We start from the raw sequence: 22,246 nt of genomic DNA on the forward strand, positions 1-22,246 counted from the left end.
GAAACTTCAGTTTACACTCAATAGCAAACACTAGTGATGCCACATAATCACTGTACACCATAGTTACACAGTGTTGGGGAATAGTGAACTACATGTAGTTTAACTATTAATTTAATGACATGTTCCAGTACCTTGGTGGTAGTTGAACAACATTTTAATCTTGGTAGTGTTTTCAGTAATGAATGACCTTTTTTGCCGTGAAGCAGTGTAGCTAACTACTGGAACTACGCACTACTTTGTTGCAGTAAGAAAATAAAATATAGGTGGAGGCGAGAATTCTTTATTTTTTTGGCATCAGACCTGTCTAATTCTCACTCGAAACACATTTTGTGTGCCTAATTCTCACTACACATTGTTTAACATCTGACTCCAGAGTGATCTGTTCTTGCAATATGGAGTCTGTGACCTTTCAGATTTAGACATCATTTTTAACTAAGTAGTTTGGATGTAGTGAACTATTTTTTCAAATTCACTTTAGCTAAGTAACTATATTTTTCCTTATTGTAGCTTAACTTCATCCAATGTGAAGTAATTGATGGCTTGGGTAAACTATATTTTCAGAGTTGCTTCCCCAGCACTGTAGTTACATTGCGTGTGCTTAAATGTTGACTTTAATTACTGAAGTACTAGTCCTTCAACACTGCAAATTAAAGCAATACAGAATGGCTTCATTCGCATTAAGGCTGGTCCCACACAGTTTTTCAGAAAACATGTTTTTGTTCTCAGATTTACATACGTTCATTTACTCAATCAAGACCTGAAAAGTGGTGGAGCTCATTTAGGCCCAACTGTCACGGTCGTCGTAGTGAGGAGACACAACGCGCAGCGTGGTGTGAATACATTATTTTAATGTAGATGAAAGAACACGACGAATACTAAACAAACGAACAAAATAATAAGACGACCGTGCCCGCTATTAATACTGTGTGCAAACATGCATCAGAGACAACGACAAACACCTGCCACTGATTGAGAACCATATCAGGCCAAAACACATAGAAACAGACTAACTAGACATGCAACATAGAATGCTCACTCATATCACACCCTGACGAAACAAACAACTCAAAGTGTCAGAGTGTGACACCAACATAATCATATGGAATTGGAGAGAGAAAAAAACATTTATATACATTTGTCTGTGTATAGAGTTTGTTTGGCTCCATAATGTCCTTTTTATTTTTTTTAAATAAATGGTTAGAGTTATTTTGTATCTTCAATGTGAGTCTGAAGCCCAAAGTGTGAGTCTGAATGGTTCATATGTGGGTTACTCGGTCATCTGTTTGCTTGATCGCTGGTTTGTTTCGCTGAGCACTTGCGCTGCATTTCCCCCCTCGACGTCCTGATACTGGAGTAACGGGACCTGGTCATCCTCCGAGGCTGTGTCATAATCGTCTGAAAGACACATCAGAGTGTATAGCCTAATATTGATTTTTCTGCCTCCGACTACTCTTCAGAAGAGCTTTTGTGCCCGTCTTTGGGTTCTCTGATGTGGTGTGTTTTCATCCTGTGGCTCTGAGGCTTTTCTGTGTTTGTTTGGTCCTCAGAGGCCTCGCTTACGTCTGCGGTCTCACTAGAAGCACCCAAAACATCTCTCGATTTATCTGTCCTTTCACCCTCAGAATTTCTCTTCTCTTTTGTGCCAACAGCGCGCTCCCACTGCTTTTCCCATTCCCTCTCCTCCTCTTTCTCCATATCCCTCTGCTTATCCCTCTCCTCCTCTTTCTCCATATCCCTCTGCTTATTCCTCTCCTCCTCTTTCTCCATATCCCTCTGCTTTTTCCTCTCCTCCTCTTTCTCCATATCCCTCTGCTTATCCCTCTCCTCCTCTTTCTCCATATCCCTCTGCTTATTCCTCTCCTCCTCTTTCTCCATATCCCTCTGCTTATTCCTCTCCTCCTCTTTCTCCATATCCCTCTGCTTATTCCTCTCCTTCTCGTCTTTTGTCACAGCCCCTGTGCTGATGGTGTTGTCACCTTTCCTGCTGTTGGAGATGAGGGCGGCAGTGAGGTCCTTAACCAGGGGCTCTGGCGCCGCCAGTATAGGCAGCATGTCGCCTGTTACGGTACCGGAGCCGCAGTCTGGATGGCTGCTGTGGCAGCGTGGCGGCGGAGGGATCAGCGACTGTTTCCTGGTGTAGACCCCATGTCTCCCAAAGAGGCTTCCGGAACCTCCCGAGGCCTCGTAGTCTATGCTGAACCCTTCGTTCTGGTAGGAGACCTCCTCGACCAAGGGGATCATGGGCCGGCCCGAGTTCACCTGTCAATCACGGAAAGAAGGGGCAATTAGAGGGTTGCTTTGAGTTGAAATGGTTGTTTTGTGACTTGTTACGTTCCAACTGATGCAGTGTTGTCCTTGTCTGTTCAAAATTCTCATTGGTGTTGTTCAGAATTTCAGAAGTACATTGGACAATTATGGACAAGCAGTGTTTCAAATTCAGCACATTTTGACAGTGTTTGACAATGTCTGAAAAGCAGAGGCTGCGCGACCAGATCAAACCACCCCTCCACACCCATACACCATCATCCCCCAGGATGCCTCTTCCCCACAGTTAAACAACATTCTATCCATGTGTTACTTTACGCACACATTTCTGAACAGCTGAAATAAAAGCAGCGTATATATTTTGTAGGCTAATTTAAGACGACATGATTGACGTGTATCTATAGATAACGCAGTAGCACAAACATGAGCAGTGCGCAAACAGTACTTTTTTTGCAATATCCTTATACTAAATGTGGTGTGAAACCAAATGCATTTAGTCTACATGTCAAAATAATGTAGCCTATCCCTGTCTACACATTGCATTGGGGGAAAACTGAATTTGAACCTTAAATAACATACAACCGTTATTTCGTCTTTCAATCATCATGCAACACCAAAGGATATGATAGACCACACATCATTGACATTCGCCAGAGTAGCCCGTTTCACCTCTGGCCAGCCGAACTAGCACATACGCAGAAGGTACGGTTGGTCAGAGAATCTGGTCACGCAGCCACTCCGTTTTCAAAATATTCAAAGCACAACACATTAGCATACTAAATCCATAGAGATAGATACTAGATCTATTCTATGACGGAATCTATGATATTCCCCTTACACACGGGGTTGGGTACTGACCATAAATCGTCTTCAGTCTACGATGCAAAACATAAGCAGGTCAGTATTTCACCTCATCACCAAACTCAAAATAATTACATATGCAATACTATTACATACAGTGGGCTCCAAAAGTATTTGGACAGTGATAGTTTCTATTGTTTTGGCTCTGTGCTACCATGATTACGGATAATCCTGACTGAATCATGAGTAATGATGAGTGAGCAAGGTACAGAGGCATAAATATCACACCCACCAAAAAAATGCTAACCTCCCCTGTTATTGTATTAGCATGTCTTGGGGGTATGATATTTGTGCGTCTTAACTTTCTCACCCATCATTATTCACGATTAATTCAGGATAATCCATAATAATCATGGTAGCATCCACATTTAATGTTTAGAAACATTAATTTATCATTTACAATAAAAGTGACTATTGGGCACACAAAAAACAATTCTAAAACACAACTCTGAGGAACTGTACCGTCTGTGCTAGTTCTGTAATCATTGTGTCCTATGAATATGGGACCACTTCACTTTAAAACTCATAAGTGAATTTGTCCCAATAGTTTGGTCCCTTAAAATGGTGCAAAATGAAAGCTGACAGTCTACAATTTAACCTCCTAATGTCATTTGAAATCCAAAGTGCTGGAGTACAGAGCCAAAACAACAAAAATGTCACTGTCCCAATACTTTTGGAGCTGTACATGTAACTATTATGTTACATGTGTTACTTTTACATATCACCAATGTGTAACATTTACATACAAAAAAACAAAGCAGAACCGCAACATCACGGTACAACCACAGGTGCCATACTTTCATTTGCATAATTATGCAATGGAAGTGCATCACATGTACGCATCTAACATTACACCATCTCACTGTCACAACCACATCACTCTAGTGCGTACGTCAAAGCAATGCATGCATAAAAACTCACCATCTGGAACCACCTTAAACTCCACATAAACAACATTAGTGAAAAGAGACGTCAGGGGCGTAGAGGGAGAGAGTGAGGAGAGGAGGGGAGGAAGGAAGGAAGGAAATACGGTCTGATATGTTGTTTTAACTTGTAGTGCGGACCACTGGTTTAGGAGTCAGAGCTCAAAGGTTGTGGTTGATATGGCGTTACAAACATGTTTAATATATATACATATATATTAGTCTCAATTGATTTTTGCCTTAGATTACTCTGTAATTTAGATTAGATAGTAGGTAGGTTTCCATCCAATTGGCGACAGATTTTCTTACGAATATTCTAAAACCCGCATAAAGAAAATATGTGAATTTTCCCCACCAGTGTTGTTTCCACCAAATTGACTTTTTGCGGATAAAAATCCGATCTAATTTTGTCACTAAAACGGTTGCGTTAAATTGCAAATGTGCCTACTACGGTATTTGCACGTGCACTCTAGCAAACAGCTCGCAGATACAGTGCGGGTAGGCTGGTCTACATGATGAGATTATTATGGATGTTTTTATTTGTCAAATGGCAGTCAAGCATCGATCATCATGTCACCAGAATCAGACCCTTGATATTTATTGGAAAGGAGCATCAAGATCACCATGCACTTTCACCACCCTGTGAAGTTCATCATCATTTATTTCATCAGTAGCCTAATAAACCCCCGAGTCGTGGTGGGAGGATCGCGTGACTCCAAGTTTACTTGAATATGATGGTCATTATATCAATATTTGCGCTGAAAGGCGTTTCCACCGCCATTTCTCGCATAATTAATTTTACTGACACAACAAAATCCCACTTTATCTAGCGTATTTTGTTTTGTCGAAAATTGGAAAGTTTGGAAACACATTTTCTGTTTACTTCAGGCCTGTCGTGACATTTCTTATCTGACATGTACTTTACTTGCATAAAAAGGTTGGATGGAAACACATTTAGCTTAGATTAGGCCTGTATAAGCATACTATCCTTAGTTGCTTGATTGTGTTTGATTGTAATAGTCAGTAGGTTTACATGTTTTTGCATGCATACTGTATGTATCCTTGCCATTCCTTATAATTCATTCATTCATTCATTCAGTCGCCACTGGCCAGTAAATGGTCATTCAATATATATTTTTCACTTGTGTGCGTGCTTTAGTTGCCCCTGTGTGTGTGTGTATACAGTAGTGTGTGTGTTATGTGTGCATGGAGCAGCCCTTACCACTTTGAGGTGTTTCCCCAGGGCGACAGCCCCTCGCCCGGACGGTGTTTGTCTCTGTCTCCTCCTCCTCCTCTTGGCCCATCGGATCAGCAGGAACAGGGTGGTCACTAACAGCAGCAGCATCCCACCCATGATACCGCCAGCTATCCTCACATCCATGTCTCTGAAAGGTGTCCAAGGGACTATGGAGGGATAGGAGAGACGGGTTAGCGTATGAAGTCCAGCAGCTCACACAACTGGTCCATTTTCACTTTGCAATGGCTCATGCTCATAGCCCTGCAGAGTCTTACTCATTCATCCAGACGTTGTGCCTGAAGCCCAGTTGAAGACTGTAAGCAGTCTCTGTCTACAGTTCTTTGAATGGGGAGAAAATACATTCTGGGAAGTTCGAGCAGCCAGTTGCCTGGTTTAACTCATCACATTGTGTCCATGTTGTCAGGAGTAGCGTGATTGACAGTGCATAGAAGGGGGGAGAGAGGGGCGTGTCCATGTTGTCAGGAGTAGCATGATTGACAGTGTATGGAAGGGGAGAGAGGGGGGTGAACTGAGAGAAACCTAAGTGGATCTTCCAGCAAGACAATAACTTCAACCACATGTAGCCGATGTGAAATGGTTAGCTAGTTAGCGGTGGTGCGTGTTAGTGGCGTTTCAATCGGTGACGTCACTTGCTCTGAGACCTTGAGCCGCGGCTTTTGTGGAGCGATGGGTAACGATGCTTCGAGGGTGATTGTTGACGTGTGCAGAGCGTCCCTGGTTCACGCCCAGGTCGGGGCGAGGGGACGGACGTAAAGTCTATACTGTTACATTGGTGCCGTGACCCGGATGACTGGTTGCTGCGGAAAGAGGAGGAGGTCAAAAGGGGGGTGAGTGTAGCCGATGTGAAATGGCTAGCTAGTTAGCGGTGGTGCGCACTAGTGGCGTTTCAATTGGTGACGCCACTTGCTCTGAGACCTTGAAGTAGTGGAGCGATGGGTAATGATGCTTCGAGGGTGACTGTTGATGTGTGCAGAGTGTCCCTGGTTCGCACCCAGGTCGGGGCGAGGGATGGACGTAAAGTCTATACTGTTACACACACATTAAAATCCACAAAGAAATAGTTTATCGGCCACAAAATCAACATTTTGTGATAGCCATCTTAGTCTCGGGACTTAAAAGCACATTGGAAACCTGTCCAAACCTGTCCATAAGCGCATACCAAGAATATAAAGGATCTGGAATGATTCTGTATGGAGAAATGGTCTAAGATCCCTCCCAATGTGTTCTCCAACTCATAAAACATTTTAGTAAAAGGCTCAGTTCCGTTATCCTCACAAGGTAAGGTATTGAAAACAGGGTGTCAATAATTTTGACCCCTACCTTAAAAAATATATATTCTATTACTTAGAATATATATTCTATATATTAAACAAAATATATATTCTCTGAGCAATTTTATTAGTATTGTAATGAAACGGCAGGGAGCATGTCTCGAACCCTCGACCTTCGAGCCCGAGGTCCAGCGCGCTAGTGCTTATAAACCCAGGGTCGTTACACTATCAAATCATTTTTACAAAAAGTTGGGAGCATGCAATATGCTGTAGCTCCATTTTTCAATTATAGATTTTATACAGTCATTTCTGCTCATCTTTGACACATCAAGGGTGTCAGTCATTTTTGCTCATCTTTGACACATCAAGGGTGTCAGTCATTTTTGCTCATCTTTGACACATCAAGGGTGTCAGTCATTTCGGACGCTTTAAAGAAATCAGACGGGGGGAAAGAACAAGTACGCCCGTCATTTGCGCACATTCCAAGAATCTGATTTGACAAAGTGGATGTATTGTCAAATCCATCATGATTTTTGTTTTCTAATAGGCCCACAATGTGGTTACTAAAACCCGATGTAGATACAGTATGGCTGTTTTCGCTGCATAATATTTAGAAATAGTCAATTTAAGGGTTAGATAAGAGTTCTGTTAACTGCTGTTTGTAACATAGCTAACGTTAGCCATATAGAAATTGGTGGTGCTACTTGAAGCTGTGTTTAAGTGTAATGCAGTTGGTTGGTGACAATGATATGAACATGTATTGGGGTTGACATCCATACAAGCATTACACTCTGATTTTACCCCAAAATAGGGTGAAATGCCATAGCCTAAATGTAGGCTATTTTGATGGGGGGGGGGGGGGGGGGGGGCAATAAGGAGATTCTGAATCTTTTCCCCCAATGGCATTTCCATTGTTTTGGTCGAGTTCACTTTCTTTCCTGCATCTATAGGCTACACTGTAAGAAAATGGAATTGTTCTTTGTTGACTTTCAGAGAGCATAGTGGATTAACCAGTGTTGTTCTGCTCCCTATTGTAAGGATTTAGGATTCATGCATTTTAAACCCTCTACCATATTACTTAAGATTGAATTGTTTGAACAACAGCTGCTTTGTCTTTATCTGTGTGTGTGTGTGTGTGACAAGAACTGAGTAACATGGTGTGACTTGCATGTTGCAAAGCGGTGTACTGTTTGCTACATTTGCCTTGCCTGTCTGTGTGTGTGACAATATTGAGCACATGGTGTGACTTGCTGCATGTTACAAAGTTGTGGTTAATCAGGTACAGGGAGGGGTGGTCATCACGAGGTTTAACTGAGATGGAAAAATACTGAACAACACAATAGCAGGAACTGAGCAACTGTTACAACTAGGGTGTGATACCAGAACAGTGAGAATCTATAGATCGACAGAGGGTGAACTCCAAGAAGCGCCAAGAGGCTAAGACTAGTGTGAGCGCCTGCGATAGGCTGAGCAAGTCTAAAACCACGCTCAGCCTCTACTGTGATAGACATAGGCCAACAGACGGGTTGGAACTATCACAGTATAAGAACAGCTGTTTACGTACATCCTGTCAGTTCTCTGCTTGCCCTGCGAGGGACAGAGAGCCCCTATATACAAAAATTGCATTTACCATTTATTGCTTGAATTTAATTAAAGATAATTAACGACAGATTCTGAATTTTATTCTTCCTGATACCGGATTCGAAAGACGCAGCCTCTAACACTATGTTGTGTGTGTGTGTGTGCACAGTACTGTCATTTTGACTTTCACTACCCGTCAAAGCGCTGATACTGTGTGTGTGTGTGTGTGATCTCTCTTTGTACGTGGGTTTCCTGTCTCCTACCCCCCCCCCCCCCCAATGCATCAGTAATGCTCAGTACTTACTTGGCTGGCTTCTTTGTAGCAGCTCTATGTCGACTGAGGCTTTAGCAACTTCACCTGATTCCTCATCCATAGCAACCACCTATAGGATAAATAATGATATTACAGAGAACTGTACTGCCCTACCAAACTGCTCATTTGGTCTAAAATGAGTTTATGCAGTTACTGCTAACATGACCCCCATTTTCTCCAAAACACAACACCATACAGGCAGGATACTTGTCCACATGATTAAGCATGTATTTAATGTAGCGAAAATGACATTGAGTTACTGTGAAACCAAGGTAAATAAAAGCAATATTTCTCAGTTCCACGCTATGAGCAGTTACTGCCTTTTAGCTTGATAGGACAGTGTAGATTCGGAGCCCCAAAAAAGGATTCTGTGTATTTCTAACCCTAAGTGAAGCTAATTTTAATGTGAGTTACCTACAGTTGTATTACTACTGGACCACTTAATCTGTTTATATCCCTCTTAGTGAGCATTTCTCCTTTGCCATCCACAGGACAGGTCTGGCATATCAAGAAGCTGATTAAACAGCACAATTAATACACAGGTGCACTTTGTGCAGGGCAATAAAAGGCCACTCTAAAATGTGCAGTTTTGTAACACAATGCCACCGATGTTTTGAGGGAGTGTGCAATTGGCATGCTGACTGCAGGGAAGTCCACCAAAGCTTTTGACAGATAATTGAATGTTAATTTCTTGAACCCCTCTCCGTCCTCGTTATTAGAGAATTTGTGTATGGTGTTGTGTAGGTGAGTGGTATGCTGATGTCACCGTTGTGAACAGAGTGCCCTATGGTGGTGGTTGGGTTATGGTATGGGAAGGCATAAACTATGGACAACGAACACAATTTAATTTTATTGGTGGCAATTTGAATGCAAAGAGATCATGACGAAATCCTGAGGCCCATTGTCGTGCCATTCATCCGCCGCTATCACCTCATGTTTCAGTGTGTTAATGCACGGCCACATGTTGTAAGGATCTGTACACAATTCCTGGAAGCTGAACATTTCCCAGTTCGTCCGTGGCCTGCAAACTCAGACATGTCACTCGTTGAGCATGTTTGGAATGCTCTGGATCCACGTGTACGACAGTGTTCCAATTCCTGCCAATATCCAGCAACTTCGGCACAGCCATTGAAGAGTGGGACAACATTCCACAGGCCCCAATCAACAGCCAGATCAACTTTATGCAAAGGAGATGTGTCACACTGCATGAGGCAAATGGTGGTAACACCAGATACTGACTGGTTTTCTGATCCATGCCCCTATCTTTTTTTTTTAAAGGTATCTGTGGCCAACAGATGCATAGCTGTATTCCCAGTCATGTGAAATCAATAGATTAGGCCCTACTGTATTTATTTCAATTGACTGATTTCATCATATGAATTGTAACTTAATAAACTTTGAAATTGTTTCATGTTGCGCTTTTATATTTTTGTTCAGTGTATATTTGTCTGATTATGACCTTACCTCTAGGATGAGCCTGTCGAAGGATCGTAGGCGGTCGGTCTTAGCGATGATAACCCCTTCCTCTGTGATGTGGTACAGTCCAGTGGTGGCTCGTGTGGGCTGGAGAGAATAATGCATTTTTGGATTCACCCCCTGCAAATGGAGGGAAGGTGAAGCAAGACAGGATGTACCAAGATGGGATGGAAAAAAACGTTTGTTTATTATCCCTTTAAACAAACTAAATTTAGTCAGACACACACATTATCCCATCGCTTACATCTACAAAGTCCTGGTCTATGGCTTGGATGAAAAGCACCTCGTTCCCATAGGTGGAGACTAGGGTGGCAGGGCTGGAGCTCTCGATGATGAAGCCCTTGTACGTGGTTCTGTTAAAGAGGGGAGGGAACCGGTTCTCTGCTAGCACCCGGACCAGCGCTGTCGCCACACTGTACTTCTTTGGGTCATTCAGCTGAGATGCCTGTAGATGATTTGATGGTGTTTTCAATGTCAAACAGTCCAGGGAGATCCTTTTTCAGATCTATTCGGTTAACAAATTAGATTTTAAAAGGCTCTTAGTATTGGACTTAACTTTGTCTTTTGTGGCTTTTTGATAAGGCATGCTACTAATGCTAGTGCTTTTATCATTGTTTCAATCAAGATTTTCTTACCATGATGCGCAGTCGGAATATAGGTGTCATATGTCTGTTTTCCACCCGTTTTGTCATTGTGATCTCTGCTGTTTGGTTGTCAATCTGAAACCTGTTTTTGTCAGCACCTGAGGCACATGTGTTACAGGTAAATACACGGGATGCCACACAGAATGACCATATACAGTTGAAGTCGGACGTTTACATACACTTAGGTAGGAGTCATTAAACTCATTTTTCAACCATCCACAATTTTTTTGTTAGCAAACTATAGTTTTGGCAAGTCGGTTAGGACATCTACTTTGTGCATGACACAAGAATTCTTCCAACAATTTGTTCACAGGCAGATTATTTCACTTTATAATTCACTGTATCACAATTCCAGTGGGTCAGAAGTTTACATACACTAAGCTGACTGTGCATTTAAACAGCTTGGAAAATTCCAGAAAATGTCATGGCTTTAGAAGCTTCTGATAGGCTAATTGACATAATTTGAGTCAATTGGAGGTGTACCTGTGAATGTATTTCAAGGCCTACCTTCAAACTCATTGCCTCTTTGCTTGACATCATGGGAAAATCAAAAGAAATCAGCGAAGACCATGCAGCCATTATAATGACCATTGTTGTGTTTGGAGGAAAAAGGGTGAGGCTTGCAAGCCGAAGAACACCATCCCAACTGTGATGCACAGGGGTTATATATTGAAGAAACATCTCAAGACATCAGTCAGGAAGTTAAAGCTTGGTCGCAAATGGGTCTTCCAAATGGACAATGACCCCAAGCATACTTCCAAAGTTGTGGCAAAATGGCTTGAGGACAACAAAGTCAAGGTATTGGAGTGGCCATCACAAAGCCCTGACCTCAATCCTATAGAAAATGAGTGGGCAGAACTGAAAAAGCGTGTGTGAGCGAGGAGGCCTACAAACCTGACTCAGTTACACCTGCTCTGTCAGGAGGAATGGACCAAAATTCGCCCAACTTATTGTGGGAAGCTTGTGGAAGGCTACCCGAAATGTTAGACCGAAGTTAAACCATTTAAAGGCAATGCTAACAAATACTAATTGAGGGTATGTAAACTTCTGACCCACTGGGAATGTTTAAATGTATTTGGCTAAGGTGTACCTCTGTCAAGTGTAAGGCTGCAATGCAATCCTTTCAAATAGAAATATTAGAGCAGTCTACTGGCCTCTCAATAGGCCTTGAAATTGCCTATTGGCAATGGATTAAGCAGACACTATTAGGTAGGCCCACACCTGAGAGAATGGAGTAGAGCAAAGGCGTATCAAGGCTTCTGTCTCCGTCTTCGGCATGAATTGGACCAGGAGAGAAATTCAGTAACATGTCCTGAAACCAGAGAATTACTGCATCTTAGAATCCACATGGATTGTTCAATCAATCAATTGTTAGATCTTGACTCCTGCCAGTTCGCCCTCGCAAAAGAGATTTCTAACTTCAAGTGTCTTTCCTGGTTAATATATTAAGGTTTAATGAAAAAAATAATCAATATTGCATGCAATATGCAAATCCATATCATTTGAATTCTACAATGAGTGTACTAAGCAGTAGTCATCACCTGGTCCTTTTCTGTGATGTTGACCACGTAGATGGGGTTGGTGCAGACAACCGTGTGGTTGTGGTCCTGGGAGATGGGTGTGCACGGTAGGAACTGAGGGTAATGGTCGTCCCCGTCCTCCACGTTCACAATCAGTGAGGCGGAAGTGTTGTACCACTCCTTGGTGTTGGTTTCCTTGAGAAAGAAATGTATTTTATCTAAGCTTCAGTAATGATACCCAATATAATGGAGAACTCTTCAACCTAGCAAGACTGAGAGCAAACCCTTACTGGAAAAACATGATTTTAAGTGAAAATCACAATTTTACATTTTACATGTCTTGCACATGTGAAACCATGTGTTTTTTGGACCACTTCACAGGTGTTGACATTTCACATCAAGTTTCTCATGTGGATTTTCACGCAATCACATAACCTTTCACATGTGGATAAATATGTTCACATGGGATTTCACAGGTGACGATGCCCTGCAAACAATAATGAGTCATTATGATACACACACTGTCACAGCCTGATCTGTTCACCTGTCTTGTGCTTGTCTCCAACCCCCACCAGGTGTCTTCTATTTTTTCCCCCATTATCCCCTGTGTATTTACACCTGTTTTCTGTTTATCTGTTGCCAGTTTGTCTTGTTTTGTCAGGTCTTATCAGCGTGTTGCACATTTCTCCCGTTCTCAAGTTTTTATTTTATAGGTCTTCCCGGTTCTGCCTGTCCTGACCCTGAGCCTGCCTGCCGTTCTGTCCCCGATTGAATCTGCCTTGGATTATGAACCTCTGCCTGCCCTCGACCTGCCCTTTGCCTACCCCTTAGTTTGATTCTCAGAATATTTATTATAACAGAGTCATGTTACACACAGCACTTTTAACATGGTGTTTTCAATTGACATATTTGACACACTTTGACAAACATTGCTACATTGTGGATGTTTATTTATACAGTAATTATCATTCAACATGTCCTTCCCTGGGATTTTTACTCACAAACCCTTGGTTCACAGCATTCTTCCTGCTACGTCACAATATCTGTGTCAGTAACCGATGTAGACCGAATTGCTACACTTTGGACTTCAAATTAAATTCCAACCTTGTTAAAAATACAGTCAAGAAAAGCGATTATATTTATCTTAGTGATTCGGGAGTAACATAAAAACAGAATAATATACCCCACCAACATTGGACAACTATACAGAAGACCCTCAAATTGCTGGAATAAGGAAATGAAATCAAAGATGTGAGAATAGTCAGAATAACTGAAGTGTTTCTAAAACACATTTTCACATGTGAAATGTCAATCTTTGTACGAACTTGTGACAATCAAGAGCTGCGCTGTTAAAACCTCTTCAGGATCTGGCCCTTTTTTGCAATTTTCACAAAAAATGACATACCCAAATCTAACTGCCTGTAGCTCAGGACCTGAAGTAAGGATATGCATATTATTGATACCTTTTGAAAGAAAACACTTTGAAGTTTGTGGAAATGTGAACATAATGTAGGATAATATAACACATTAGATCTGGTAAAAGATAATGCAAAGAGAAAAAAATGTTTTTTTGTATTTTTTTTTTACCGTCTTTGAAATGCAAGAGAACAGCCATAATGTATTATTACAGCACAGGTGCAACTTATTTTGGCCACTAGATGGCAGCAGTGTATGTACAGCAAATTGCAGAAATGTATTCTTGCCAGCCTCCATTATATCCACAGACCTGGTGGCACAGTGGGAACTTCAGGTAGCTAGCAACCAAGAGGTTGTGAGTTCAAAGTCAAGTGAGGTTGAGTCCTAAGTCATCAGCATACTTAACACATGGATATAGCTGATAAAATACCGTAACTAGTTGTAGATTTACTGTATTTTCACCGCAACTAGACAAAAACCTTACAGGACCATTACACAACGTTCTAAAAACGTTGTTGGGGATGTCCCTGCAACAAACTGGGAACTACACAAAACATGCAGGGGACCATGACTGCTTAAATGTAATTAATGTAAATTATGTCTTTCAAAGTAAAATGTTCTAAATTACATTTCACACCTGGGTTTTCATATGTGCTGAAATGTTATATGCACACATGTGTAGTGTCATGGTATTGCATGTAGAAATGTTTCAACTCCATGTTGTCACATTTATTTCACATTAATTTCACATGAGATCATGTTCTTCCATGTGCTCACATGTTGTCACACAGTTTTATGTCATGTTGCTTCACACGTTGTCATATTAACTTCACATTAAATCACATTAAATCACATTTGATCACACGAGTTCACTGGAAATTCATGTGGATTTTGGCCGGGAGACCGGTATTCAGCCCAGCCACGTCCTTCCTCAGCATTTGAGATTTTAGGTTAGAGAATGATGCTGCCTGCAAGATGCATTGTAACTATTTATGATCTGTTTCTCGGCACAAAATGTTTGACGATGGCTTTACTCATAAATAGTTGAGTAGATTATAATGCTATTGCACGGCTAGTCAGGCAGTGGCATAGTAATAGATGACATATCTTCAGATTATAATTATATTATATGACTAGGCAGGGCAGGGCACAGTAATAGCCTCTGGCTTTCGTAATTATTGGCCTCTGGCCTCAATGTGTTCTGGTTGATTAATGAAAAAGGGGATTAGTGGCAGACATGGGTTCAAATGGTATGTGTTTTCTTTCAAATACGTCAGCTGTGCTTGATTGAGCGTGTTTGACTCAATGAGCCCATTGAAATAGTTCCAGAAGTAGAACCCCGTCCATCTGGGACCTCAAGACAGGCTCAATCAAAACGCTCAAAGTATTTGAAAGAAAACAAATACTATTTGAATCCAGGTCTGATAAGTAGCGGGTCTTACCACAGCGTAGATGACTAGCTGCAGCTTGGTTTTGGTCTCATAGTCCAATGGCTTGTCCAGGATTACTTTACCACTGTTGGGCAGGTCTATCCTGAAGTAGCTGGCATCAGGCTGGGATGAGAGAGAACATGGAAATGAATGTTCATTAAATTAGTGCACAGATGGCCTACTGAGCGATTGACACAGAGGTGTAATCAGCAAGGTTAGGAGATATAGGAGCATTTTAAAATATAATTAATTTGAGTAGATGTTGGGTTGACGCTATAAGTGGATATATTGGGTCATTGTTTGAAATGAACAGGAACATGACAACAGGATTCAGCACTGTGGTGAGCTCAAACTCATGGTACCATACCGAGGCACTGTCGATGATGTAGGTGATGGTGTCTCCATCAGCATCAATGGCCTTGACAGTGAAGACGACAGAGTTGACCGCAGTGAGCTGAGGATTGATGAAATACAGAAGACCGGTCATTATGCATCTGAAACACAAGATTATCTATATTATCAAAGTGTAATGTATCTTTACCTCACTTATGTAACGCGGTTGTATAGTCTTCTCAAGGAACCTTGGTTTGTTATCGTTTTCGTTCAGGATCTCAACCATGACCCTGTATTCACTCTAGAGGAAGAAAACAGTAGGTTCAGAACTTCCGTTTAGACATTTCCTCAACTTTTGAGGCAGTTCACATTCTAATTCCCAGGTTGTGAAAAACATGCTGTAGGCCTGGTTGAGATGGCTTACTTGTATTATGTCGTCTTCATAACATGTTAATGCTGCCATCAAAACAGATCCCTGGCGCTTGGAGAGAAAAAGCTATTCATTATGGTTAAGTATGAACCGTCAAAGATATGAATGTGTCCTATTCAATCAAACCTGGTTTTCTGGCATAAGACTTAAAACAGGAGGACAGCAACAGCGTGATTACCTCTCGATCCAGGACTCTTAAAATCGATGAGTTGAGCCTGATGGTTCTCCCTTCTAGGTAGAACCAATTGGCGTTCTCTCCGGTGAGGCACAAGCGGATGCTATTGACTCCTGTAGGGTCCCCGACGATGCTGAGGTTCGCAATGAACTCTCCTACGGGTCGGTTCTCGCTCACCGTCGCAAAGATGTCTGACCCACCCAGGCAGAGGCTGGCTGTCAATCACCAGACACAGATTTGGAGTCAATGGCTTTCAATTCAATTACTTCAATGACATTTCAATGACTTATGTACATTAGCGTTTCAGCCATAAGTAGCATTACAGTTTTGGTTTAAGCGGTTCAGTATTAAAACCATGTTGAGGCGACTGAAGAAGCGAGACCGCTATTCCCCACAGTGAGAGTTTGATTGAACTCTGGCATACCTTTTATGACATGGTAAGACGTGTTTATTGCCAACTGGCAGAGGAACAGCCCCCATGGGTTCAACATCTTCCTCTGGCCTCCTGAGCCTCCAGTCTCTCAGCCACAACTGCAACCCACAGAAACCAGCATCAACACAAAATGGCAGTGTTACATTTGGTCCTTCTTTGGTCACTCTAATCTAGCAGACAGGATGTTTCAGTTACTGTACTACCGACTGACTTTTGTCTTCCCTGAGTACCCCTGAAGTACCCTGTTGTGCATTTTACCAGTAGGACTAGGGTCTCATGAGTCTTCTCAAGTACCCCCTGTGGATAGGCCAAGTCCCCCCGGGGGTCCGATTCCCCCTTGTTGGGAACCACTGCTACAAACTATTTGGTCCCTCTTTGGTCACTCCTAACAGCATTCTGCCAAGGCAGTTACGGTAACCTGCCCGGTAACATGACTTTCACTGCAGCCTCTCCCGTTAAACCCCACCTCAGTGTCCACTAAGTGCCCTCGGTGCCTGAAAGCTTTTTTGGGCTCCTCATATAATTCACTTTTAAATCCTATATAGTTTCCTTTCTCTGACGTTTATTAGGCCTATGTATTATACCAAAACAAGGCAATTTGTGTCATTTACCGTAATTCATTATGACTAATGTTGAGTAATGAACCACTCCCTTCGGTAAATCCTTTCATGTTTGTTTTGTTTTATGTTGTTGATCACATTAAACGACTGTGGTTTGATTAGCCCGGGGCCAGTGCTAGTCAATTGTTAGCCTGGGTACCAGTCTGTTTAGCTATTCCACTCCTTGCCATGCTAAACATGTTTGGCATGACATTTCCATATGGAGTTGACAAGAGAGCATAAACAGACTGGCACTCAGACGAATCATTGGTTGCTAGGTCCATTCTTCGAATTGTTCTGCCCATGACTGTCCACTGAGTGTCTGTCATGCTCCTTCATGCTCTCAGCAGTCAGGACCTGGATTGGTCACACATCTTTACTGCTCTCAACTTTACTGTCATAGAATCTTACTTTAATATATTTTGCTGTTTACTGTTTAAACGACTGTGTTTTAGATGCCACCTGTGGTTTTTTTCCTATCACTTTTTCAGTTGAAATTTCATGGAAGAAGACCATGGTTACTTGGTGTTCAGTACAAATAGTTTGGTTTAGTACAAATAGTACCTTCTGAGGAATGAGATAACTATTACAGACGTAGTACTTAAGATTATAACTGCTGATCTGATGCGCTTAAAATATAATTGTCTTGTGCCAAAATGGAATAACGATGGCACCATGGATATGTTGGACAAAATATTAAGAACGCCTTCCAAATGTTGAGTTGCTTCCCAGAGTTAAGTTGGCTGGATGTCCTTTGGGTGGTGGAACGTTCTTGATACACATGGGAAATTGTTGAGCATGAAAAACCCAGCAGCGTTGCAGTTCTTGACACAAACCTGTGTGCCTGGCACCTACAACCATACCCTGTTCAAAGGCACTTAAATCTTTTGTCTTGCCAATTGACCCTTCCGAATGGCACACATACACAATCCATGACTCAATTGTCTCAAGGCATAAATAGTATTCTTTAACCTGTCTCCTCCCCTTCATCTACACTGATTTGAAGTGGATTTAGCAAGTGACATCAATAAGGGATCCTAGGTTTCAACCACTCCCTGTCTGAGTCTGTAATACCAACATGTTTCAAGCAGACCACCATAGTTCCTGTGCCCAATAACACTAAGGTATCCTGCCTAAATGACTACCGACCCATAGCACTCACGACTGTAGCCATGAAATGCTTTGAAAAGCTGGTCATGGCTCACATCAACACCATTATCCCAGAAACCCTAGACCCACTCTAATTTGCATACCGCACCAAAAGATCCACAGATGATGCAATCTCTATTGCACTCCACACTGCCCTTTCAAACCTGGACAAAAGGAACACCAATGTGAGAATGCTATTCATTGACCAGAGCTCAGCGTTCAACACCATAGTGCCCTCAAATCTCATCACTAAGCTAAGGACCCTGCGACTAAACACCTCCCTCTGCAGCTGGACCCTGGACTTCCTGGCGGGCTGCCCCCAGGTGGTAAGGGTAGGTAACAACACATCCGCAACGCTGAATCTCAACACAGGGGACCCTCAGGGGTGCGTGCTCAGTCCCCTCCTGTACTCCCTGTTCATTCATGACTGCACGCCCAGGCACGACTCCAAAACCATCATTAAGTTTGCTGATGACACAACAGTGGTAGGCCTGATCACCGACAACCATGAGACAGCCTATAGGGAGGAGATCAGAGACCTGACCGTGTGGCGCAAATTGACTCTGTACCGGTACCCCCTGTATATAGCCCCACTATTGTTATTTACTGCTCCTCTTTAATTATTTGTTATTCTTATCTCTTACTTTTTTTGAAGGTATTTTCTTAAAACTGCATTGTTGGTTAAGGGCTTGTAAGTAAGCATTTCACTGCTGTATAATAAATAATACAATTAGTTTTGATTCACCTGGTAAGTCTAGGTCATGGAAAGAGCAGGGTTTTAATGTTTTGTTCACTCCATGCATAATATTGATTGGGTTCATGGCCCTCCCCTAGAAAAACAAATCAAAACCACTAATTTAGTGTGGCTTGTATACAGTTTTTTTTCAGCTACAACAACATTTTAACATTCTTAGAACAGTTATTTTTAGTCTTGCACAATAGAACATCTATTAAAAAGAGTAGAGACTGACTAAACAGCTGGTAAGGCTGTGGATAATGCAGTGTGTGCCTACTGGTTATTAGAAGTGGAGTCAGTCGTCTCTGGATTAATATCGTCTTTAATTCGATTGAAATACCTTCGCAACAGGAAGTAGGTCTTTGTCACACGGGCAGATAACAGGGGATTAAATATTGAATCTAGTTCCATATCCTATCCAGCCCGATTTGACACACCTGCCCCTGGCAGATGCAGACGTAAGTGTGTGTTTGTGTTTCCCCCTTTTGTGTTTGTGTCACCCATATGTCTCCCATGTGTATGTGTGTGTGTGTGTGTGTGACTGGGTCAGTCTGGTTCACTATAATGAGCCTCACCCGGCCTGCTTTTGTCTGTTGCTGGGAATTGAGGTTCTAGTTGAATAGGCCTGCGTTGCCCAGTTTGTTTCTTTCGGAAAAGTTATCTGAACTCCTCGCTTGCCCTGCGCGTATCACAATTAACTAAACTCATTAAAGTGCTTTTGATAATAACTGAACAAAGCAATTACTGAGCCATCAGGCCTCGCTTCGAGCATTCCCTACACTTAACGCTATCCTTAAACCCTATGCTTAACAATATCTCTAACCCTTTCCTTAACCCCTAAGCCCTAGCCTCGCTAACGTTAGCCTCCTACTGTACCTAACGTTAGCGTTAGCCACAACAAATTGGAATTGGTAACATTGCATATTTGTAACATATGATACGAATTGCAATTCGTAGCATATCGATGGACAATCTCAATTGAATACCCAGGTTGAGTCATAGCAATAACAAAATGTTAATCCATTACTATATTTTTGGTCACGCACACCAGATATTCATTCAGTTCATATTATGTTCCCTAGTCTAAGTATTGTTTGTAAGTATCACCACTTAGTAAGGAGGCAATGGAGGTCGGACTCCTTTAATGCACATGTAACTCAAGGTGATGTGATGTCACAACGATATGGAAATTTGTCAGAAGGCTTAGCACTTCACCCACATTCTTACATACATACATTCATGTACACACACACACACACATTTTTTTCTACACTTACTAACTTGCACTAACTTACATATAGGCTCACATCATACTCACTGTCGTCCAGTAGCTGAATGGTCAAAGCCTGAGCCGCAGCTCTCACGCTCGCGGTATCCCTCGCCTATTCTCTCTGTTCCAGCCCCCCGGTTTCCGCCACATATTTCCCCCTGTGGCAGAACTTTCTCCCAGGGTCAAACGATCAAGAGCAGTGACGACAGCACTAAACACTCCAGTCCCGCTTCTCCTACCACCACCGGTTGAGCCGTGTTACCCAAGCATGGGAGCGTGGCAGAAAGAGAGAGGGAGAGAAAGAGGGAGGTGTATGTGTTGGGAGAGAGCATTAAGAGCTCCTGCGTAGAGCACAGACCGGGGCTTAGCTGGCATTTGGGGCTCCCGAGTGGCGCAGCGGCACTGCATCTCAGTGCTAGAGGCGTCACTACAGACACCCTGGTTCGAATCCAGGCTGTATCACAACTGGCTGTGATTTGTTGTCCCATAGGGCGGTGCACAATAGAACTAGCGTCCTCCGGGTTTGGCTGGTGTAGGATGTCATTGTACATAAGAATTTGTCCTTAATTGACTAGTTAAATGATATATATATATACAGTGCCTTGCGAAAGTATTCGCCCCTTTGAACTTTGCGACCTTTTGCTTCAAACATAAAGATATAAAACTGTATTTTTTTGTGAAGAATCAACAACAAGTGGGACACAATCATGAAGTGGAATGACATTTATTGGATATTTAAAACTTTTTTAACAAATCAAAAACTGAAAAATTGTCAGTGCAAAATTATTCAGCCCCCTTAAGTTAATACTTTGTAGCGCCACCTTTTGCTGCGATTACAGCTGTAAGTCGCTTGGGGTATGTCTATATCAGTTTTGCACATCGAGAGACTGAACATTTTTCCCATTCCTCCTTGCAAAACAGCTCGAGCTCAGTGAGGTTGGATGGAGAGCATTTGTGAACAGCAGTTTTCAGTTCTTTCCACAGATTCTCGATTGGATTCAGGTCTGGACTTTGACTTGGCCATTCTAACACCTGGATATGTTTATTTTTGAACCATTCCATTGTAGATTTTGCTTTATGTTTTGGATCATTGTCTTGTTGGAAGACAAATCTCCGTCCCAGTCTCAGGTCTTTTGCAGACTCCATCAGGTTTTCTTCCAGAATGGTCCTGTATTTGGCTCCATCCATCTTCCCATCAATTTTAACCATCTTCCCTGTCCCTGCTGAAGAAAAGCAGGCCCAAACCATGATGCTGCCACCACCATGTTTGACAGTGGGGATGGTGTGTTCAGGGTGTTGCTTTTACGCCAAACATAACGTTTTGCATTGTTGCCAAAAAGTTCAATTTTGGTTTCATCTGACCAGAGCACCTTCTTCCACATGTTTGGTGTGTCTCCCAGGTGGCTTGTGGCAAACTTTAAACAACACTTTTTATGGATATCTTTAAGAAATAGCTTTCTTCTTGCCACTCTTCCATAAAGGCCAGATTTGTGCAATATACGACTGATTGTTGTCCTATGGACAGAGTCTCCCACCTCAGCTGTAGATCTCTGCAGTTCATCCAGAGTGATCATGGGCCTCTTGGCTGCATCTCTGATCAGTCTTCTCCTTGTATGAGCTGAAAGTTTAGAGGGACGGCCAGGTCTTGGTAGATTTGCAGTGGTCTGATACTCCTTCCACTTCAATATTATTGCTTGCACAGTGCTCCTTGGGATGTTTAAAGCTTGGGAAATCTTTTTGTATCCAAATCCGGCTTTAAACTTCTTCACAACAGTATCTCGGACCTGCCTGGTGTGTTCCTTGTTCTTCATGATGCTCTCTGCAACTTTTAACGGACCTCTGAGACTATCACAGTGCAGGTGCATTTATACGGAGACTTGATTACACACAGGTGGATTGTATTTATCATCATTAGTCATTTAGCTCAACATTGGATCATTCAGAGATCCTCACTGAACTTCTGGAGAGAGTTTGCTGCACTGAAAGTAAAGGGGCTGAATAATTTTGCACGCCCAATTTTTCAGTTTTTGATTTGTTAAAAAAGTTTGAAATATCCAATAAATGTCGTTCCACTTCATAATTGTGTCCCACTTGTTGTTGATTCTTCACAAAAAAATACAGTTTTATATCTTTATGATTGAAGCCTGAAATGTGGCAAAAGGT

The 22,246-nt window shown here is 42.1% G+C and overlaps 2 protein-coding genes across 5 annotated transcripts in view; one reads left to right on the forward strand and one right to left on the reverse strand.

Moving 5' to 3' along the window:
• LOC139392792 (pyridine nucleotide-disulphide oxidoreductase domain 1) overlaps positions 1 to 22,246 on the forward strand; it is a 783,634-nt gene that overhangs the window by 328,704 nt on the left and 432,684 nt on the right. The window lies entirely within an intron of this gene.
• Positions 829 to 20,259, reverse strand: LOC139392998 (cadherin-related family member 5, related sequence). 4 transcript variants are annotated; one of them, XM_071141313.1, is made up of 16 exons: positions 20,132 to 20,235; positions 16,321 to 16,427; positions 15,900 to 16,111; positions 15,716 to 15,772; positions 15,500 to 15,592; positions 15,326 to 15,412; positions 14,971 to 15,081; positions 12,134 to 12,307; positions 11,814 to 11,904; positions 10,584 to 10,690; positions 10,193 to 10,393; positions 9,937 to 10,068; positions 8,464 to 8,542; positions 5,272 to 5,453; positions 1,977 to 2,259; positions 829 to 1,395 (listed from the first exon to the last, which is right to left on the reverse strand). In XM_071141313.1, the coding sequence occupies exons 2-16, from the start codon at positions 16,385 to 16,387 to the stop codon at positions 1,268 to 1,270; spliced, it is 2,004 nt and encodes a 667-aa protein (XP_070997414.1). In that variant the 5' UTR covers positions 16,388 to 16,427; positions 20,132 to 20,235; the 3' UTR covers positions 829 to 1,267. The 4 variants fall into 4 exon arrangements, with proteins under 4 accessions (XP_070997414.1, XP_070997412.1, XP_070997411.1 ...); XM_071141311.1 differs by having other exon boundaries at positions 1,321 to 2,259; XM_071141310.1 differs by having other exon boundaries at positions 1,321 to 2,259; positions 15,716 to 15,787.

This window comes from Oncorhynchus clarkii, chromosome 33 (genome assembly GCF_045791955.1).
Source record: "Oncorhynchus clarkii lewisi isolate Uvic-CL-2024 chromosome 33, UVic_Ocla_1.0, whole genome shotgun sequence".
Taxonomy (NCBI): Eukaryota; Metazoa; Chordata; class Actinopteri; order Salmoniformes; family Salmonidae; genus Oncorhynchus; species Oncorhynchus clarkii.